The following is a 6,000-nucleotide window of genomic DNA, read 5'->3' on the forward strand; positions in this document are numbered from 1 at the left end:
GACAACAAGTAAACAACTGCATTGATGTTTATTTTGCTTTGTACTTTAAACAGGTTAGTAGACAGTAGTACTTGATCTAAATATTATCTTTGTAATTCTGAGCATGCACTACGCGGAAAGGTAGAGGCAACCTGGCATTAATAAAAGACGCAGCAGTCATGTTATGCTTTTGGTTTGCCGGGAAAGCTGCAAAGAAGGCCAAAACAAGCAAAAAGAGGGAAAGCAGCGGCATCCAGTGAGAGGACGAGTGTGATGCTTGCTCGGGCTCATACTTGCGAGCAGGCTCGAGGACCTGCTTCCTTGGCTTGGGGATCTCACCAAAGTGTGCACAGACTTGGTTCGCTGTCAATTTGCTACCCGCCAAAACGATCGGGACGCCTGTGCCTGGATGCGTCGATGCGCCGACGAAGAACAGATTGTCGTACCGGCCAGTTGAATCCTTGGTAGATGGCCGGAACCACAGCACTTGGAAGACATCATGCGACAAGCCAAGGATTGATCCTCGCCAGAGGTTGAACTTTTGCTGCCAGACACTGGGATCATTCACTTGTTCGTGTTCAATCAGCTCATGAAAGTTTTCAAGGCCTAACCGACGGTGCAAGACTTCCAACACCATGCGGCGTGCGCGCTTGACGAGTGAGTCGTAATCAGGCGTTTCACCTTGGCGCATATACCCGATAGGGACCAGCACAATCATCGAGTCTTTGCCGGGAGGCGCTGCAGAGGGATCGATGCGGGAGGGCACATTGACGTAGAACGAAGGTTCAGACGGAAGCGTGTAATTCTTGAAGATCTCATCAAAACTTTCCTTGTAAGCCTCAGCGAGGAAAATATTGTGGACATCAAGTTCAGGCACGACTCTGGATAGGGACCAGTAGAAAGAGATGGAAGACGATGTCAATTTCTTATTTGCCAATGTCCTTTGAGTCCAGCGACAGGGAGGAAGCAGGTGGTGATAAGCGTAGACCAAATCAGCGTTGCAAACCACTGCGTCGGCATTAATTACAGTTCCATCTTGGAGTGTCACGCCACTGGCACGTTTTTCCTTGTCAGAAACATTAATCTTGGCAACGGGAGCATTGTAAATAAACTTGGCGCCGTATTTGTCGCGGGCAATAGCTTCCAGTTCCTGCACAACCATGTTGAAACCACCCCGAGGATACCAGATCCCCTCTGCGAATTCCGTGTATTGCAGCAGACTGTATACCGCGGGCGCATCGTAAGGAGACATGCTAATTATTATTATTATTATTTTCTTCTCAGTTAGCGAAAACACACACAATGAAATTCTTGGGACATGCGTTGATAGTAAACTCACCCCATATACATCGTTTGAAAAGTGAATGCCATGCGCATTTTCTTTGTTTTGAAGTATTTTGATGCACGAGCATAGATCTGATCAAAGAGGTGCAACCGGAAGACTTCAGGGAAATACTCTGTCTTGATAAGATGCCACAAGCTTCCAAAGTTTTGCTTGATGGCTAGCGTAGTACCACGCTCGTAATGCACATGCGTCTCGCCGAGAAAATCCAAGAAACGGCCAAAACCATTGACACCTTCGATGCGTTCCAGTTCGGGCTTCATCCGCGTAAGATCCGAGGAGAGCTGGATAGCGTCACCGTCGTCGAAATGCACCTTGTAGTTGTTTTCGCACCGCAGGAGCTCCAGGTGGTCTTCAATCTTCTCGTCCAGGTCTTCGAATGCTTCCTTGAAAAGCTTTGGCATGAGATAAAGCGACGGTCCTTGATCAAATCGATGGCCATTGTGGTGGATAAGTGAACAACGACCACCGCTAAAGTCGTTCTTTTCAACAACCGTAACTTGGAATCCTTGACGCGCGAGTCTCGCAGCAATGGCAGTGCCACCAACACCGGCACCGATAACAACAACATGTTTGCCGTTCGTCATGAATGCAAAAGGTAATTGCAGTAAAATGACCAAGTGGATAAAGAAGAATAAGAAAGCAAAGAAAAATGAGGCTTGCTTTTATTTCTCAAAAATGTCAAAGCTTAAATGTGTATCGATCAGCGTGTTTGTGCATATTTAGCGCTGTAACACACCGAAGATGGGTTTCAACGAAGTTTCTCTGCAATGTAATTAGGAGCTGAAGACCCAGTGTCAACCAGAGCATCAAGGAGAGTGTAGCATTTCATTGTCTCCAATGCAAGGCAAATCGCAGCACTGCCTTGTCGGGAAACTCACACGATCGACCCACACTTGGCAGCAATCGACCATCCTACCGCAAACCTGATTGTTCTTCCAGATATGGTCTTTGTCCGTCACTTATCTCTAATTGATTGCTCCTACCTAGAAGCTGTCCAAGAATCAAACCACGGAACAGGTTTTTGCCACTGAAGATGTCTTATAAAAGTGGTGATAAATAGATTATCACTATCCAGTTCGACAGTTTCACTCGTTTCTTAGTCTCGTTCTTTCTCGTATATTTACTACTACAAACAAGTTTAATTCCTCCTCCCTCATCCGCCTAATATGCTCACGTACATGGAAGTTCACTTATACTATACACTGCCGGTGCTGGCAATCCTCTTCTTCCTCCTCCGTCCCTTCCATTCCTCGCAAGATCAGCTGAAATATGTCTTTCTCAGCGCCGTGGCCTTTATGACAGCCTCTCCTTGGGACAATTATATTGTTTATCATCGTGCATGGTGGTACTGTCCAAATTGTGTCACGGCAGTGATTGGATACGTGCCACTAGAAGAGTACATGTTTTTTATCATCATGTCGCTTATGACTGTTGCCTTTACCAACCTCGTTATGCGCTGGCGCCTCCCGAGTGTGTTCATCAAGTCTAATACTCCTATCCTCCAATCCATCTTTGTTCGCTTAACACCTATCGCTGTTTTTCTGGCCATCGCTGTGAAAGCTTGGGTATGTTGGATTTATTTTATAAATTAGCTGTTAGCGAATGCTTTCAAATTCACTGATCAGTTCTTGTTTCCAGAACACGACTATCCCAGATACCCGTCTTTTCTACGGCTCGTGCATTCTCTGGTACGTTTGCCCTGTCTTTGCTCTGCTTTGGTACGGTGCAGGAGAATACATGCTTCGACGCTGGCAGTCAGTCTTGATCTCTATTGTTTTGCCTACCATCTACCTATGCTGGGTCGATACTGTTGCCATCGGTGCTGGCACCTGGCACATCTCGCTCCGTACAAGCACCGGTCGGATGGTGGTACCCAACCTACCCTTGGAAGAATTCATGTTCTTTGGACTCATCAACACCGTCCTGGTATTTGCCACGTGCGCGATTGACCGCGCTCAAGCTATTCTCCATCTTACTTCTCAAGATACTACTGCTTCAAGCTTTAATTTGATTCAATTGACCAAGGCATTTTTGCTCCCTGACCAGGCTATTGATCCCGAATTGCTGCAAGACATCCATACGACTTGGCGTATTCTCCGGGAAGCTTCGTTTTCATTCTACACGGCATCTGCGGTCTTTCCACTCAACGTCCGGCAGGATCTCGGTATTCTCTATGGTTTCTGTCGTGCGACTGACGACTTGGCAGACTGCGAGCAAGTGCCTGTGGAGAAGAGGAAGCAGCAGCTAATACTCGTCCGCGAATTTGTCAAGGATATGTTTACAGAGACAGAAATCGACTGGGATTCTTACAAGGGCCGATTGCCGGACGACTGCATCGCTTCATTTCGCGCATTTACTCGCCTGCGTCCGTTTTTAGAAATCGATGCAGTGAATGAGCTCCTGGATGGCTACGCGTGGGACTTGGAACGTCGACCTGTGGCAGATGAAAAGGATTTGGTCAAATATTCCGCTTGTGTCGCTAGCAGCGTTGGCGAAATGTGCACCCGGCTTATCATAGCAACCAGTGACGTTGTTGATCCGACTACCAAGCAGTGGACGATTGCTCGCGCTCGAGATATGGGACTTGCTTTGCAGTTCATCAACATTGCACGCGATATCGTGACAGACAGTCAACAGCTTGGACGGTCGTACGTGCCTCGCATCTGGTTGTCAAAGCAAGAATATGATCTTCTGAAGAAAGGCTCTGCACGCAAGTTGGGAGATGCACGTCTGCGAGAATTGGCGCTCCAGCTTATCAACGGCGCGACAGAAATTACAGCGCGTGCTGACCGCGGTATTGAGCGTCTACCGCCTGCCTGCCGAGGTGGAGTCCGTGCCGCTTGCGCTGTTTACACCTCAATCGGCGATGCAGTCAAGGAAGCTCAAGGATACCCAGACAGAGCACATGTACGAGGGTTCAACCGCGTCTGGATTGTACTCAAGAATGTGTATGGATTCTCTGATTGGAAACATGAACCGATCCAAATGCCAAAAGAGCGAAAGGGAAAACAACGAGCTTTCGTTGTAGAGTGATGTTTTTTCCCTTCTCTCCTTATTCTTTTTCTTTGTGCATAAAAAAGGAACACGTAATAAATAAAGCATAATGTCTATTTTGAGCAAATCTGTGTTGTTCATACGATTTATTTGTCTTTCTAAACTTGGATATTATACAATCTTCTTACACGCTCCAGTATAACATGACAGTGAGTTGAAGCTAGATCTTGAACTTTAGGTTATTTCGGTTCTGGATGTGCTTTTGCAAATATACAGTAGCAGTTGGGGAAGGGTTGACAATACTTATTTATCACTACGTTTAGCAAATATTTTATGAAAGAGCTCTTAGCGGAATACGTTCTTCATGTCACAATTTGTATCTTTCGATCGCTAAGCGCAGCTACGGCCATGGTAAACTATTATGCCCGATCAGCATAATTGTGGGAAATTATTTACTTTTTGGGATCTCATGCCTTTACGTTGAACTTTGCAAGAGTCTGATTGATGACATGAATTTGTGGTCAACGCACGCATTTAAAGATATGAAATACAAATTAGGAGGCTAGTATAATACAACCAGCAGCTTCCAAGACCATTTAGAAGAGACATGCTACTACGCACGGCCGGTTCGTTCAGCAAAAAGTCGTTGCAGAAACTGATGCATTGTCAATACCAGATGATCGTGCAGTAACTTGCATAGGATCCTGGGGTTTACAAAGACGCAATACGTAGTCGATCTTGATGTACTTTTTTCGGCAGTCTCTATTCCCACGAGCTGCCACCCGCTTACTTGAGTAGTTTCGGCTCTAGATCAAAAATGCTCCCGTAGATAAGAAAGTGTTAAGTAGATGGACGAAAAAAATGTCCGATATACGACGTGACATGAATCATTTTCATTGCCATGTACTATCATTACCATGTACACTCTTTCCATAAATTAAATTCTCCCAGGTGTGGATGTCGCATTTTCCAAAAATAGATTTTGCAGCGCTGACAAATCAGATGTCGCATCTTCCGGTACAAAGCTTAGAACCTCCAAGAGTATATAAAGCATGTAAACATGTTTAGGCCAGCTTTCCTCCTTCCTGCGACATCGTGCGGTTGAAATTTCAGATCACAAGATGAGCGTCCAATTTTTTATGAAGATGGCAAGGCAATGCTGTCGTCGAATGCGGCAGACCTGAGCCCATGGACTATGTCGTCGACGAAGAGCAGTATGCTCTTGAAACGCTAAGTTCATACACACAGTATTTGCGTAATCGAACTCGCGAGAGCGATGGCCGATCAGACGCCATGCAGACTGATGACGTAAAAAAGGATGTGGATGTTTGCATGAGAGAAGCGTCGATCAAGCGAGTGTACACGCTCTACACAGATCAGGACAAAGTCAGATTCTTCAAACTGATGTTTGAGAAAGTTCTGAGTGCCTCAGCTGCCGCAAAACAGTTAGGTATCCATGTCCGTACAGCTCAAAGATGGGCCAAACAGTATGAGGTGAATCCGGATAGCATATTCGCGAAGCGTAAGAAGAATGGTCGCCGCGTATCCTTGGTCAAGAGCATAAGAAGGTCATTCTAGAGTACGTCGATGAGAACCCTTCGGTTGTCTTGAAGCAGTTGATGGAGCGACTGCTTCAAAGGTTTTAAGGGCTCAAAGTCTCTAAGAGTACCGTTTATGACTTT

The 6,000-nt window shown here is 45.9% G+C and overlaps 3 protein-coding genes across 3 annotated transcripts; 2 read left to right on the forward strand and 1 right to left on the reverse strand.

The window, feature by feature from the left end:
- Positions 1 to 76: 76 nt before the first annotated feature.
- Positions 77 to 1,908, reverse strand: VTP01DRAFT_1030 (uncharacterized protein; the record flags this gene model as incomplete). The annotated part of the gene is made up of 2 exons (XM_069378647.1): positions 77 to 1,232; positions 1,319 to 1,908. The coding sequence occupies 2 exons, from the start codon at positions 1,906 to 1,908 to the stop codon at positions 77 to 79; spliced, it is 1,746 nt and encodes a 581-aa protein (XP_069238438.1).
- Positions 1,909 to 2,619: 711 nt separating this feature from the next.
- VTP01DRAFT_1031 (uncharacterized protein) lies at positions 2,620 to 4,357 on the forward strand (the record flags this gene model as incomplete). Its single annotated transcript, XM_069378658.1, has 2 exons — positions 2,620 to 2,889; positions 2,963 to 4,357. 2 exons carry the CDS (start codon positions 2,620 to 2,622, stop codon positions 4,355 to 4,357), a joined length of 1,665 nt encoding a protein of 554 aa, XP_069238439.1.
- A 1,149-nt stretch (positions 4,358 to 5,506) lies between these two features.
- VTP01DRAFT_1032 (uncharacterized protein) lies at positions 5,507 to 5,896 on the forward strand (the record flags this gene model as incomplete). Its single annotated transcript, XM_069378669.1, has 1 exon — positions 5,507 to 5,896. The coding sequence occupies one exon, from the start codon at positions 5,507 to 5,509 to the stop codon at positions 5,894 to 5,896; it is 390 nt and encodes a 129-aa protein (XP_069238440.1).
- Between the last annotated feature and the right edge of the window lie 104 nt (positions 5,897 to 6,000).

Source organism: Rhizomucor pusillus (assembly GCF_041956525.1).
Source record: "Rhizomucor pusillus strain CBS 183.67 unplaced genomic scaffold VTP01scaffold_10, whole genome shotgun sequence".
NCBI classification, from domain to species: domain Eukaryota; kingdom Fungi; phylum Mucoromycota; class Mucoromycetes; order Mucorales; family Lichtheimiaceae; genus Rhizomucor; species Rhizomucor pusillus.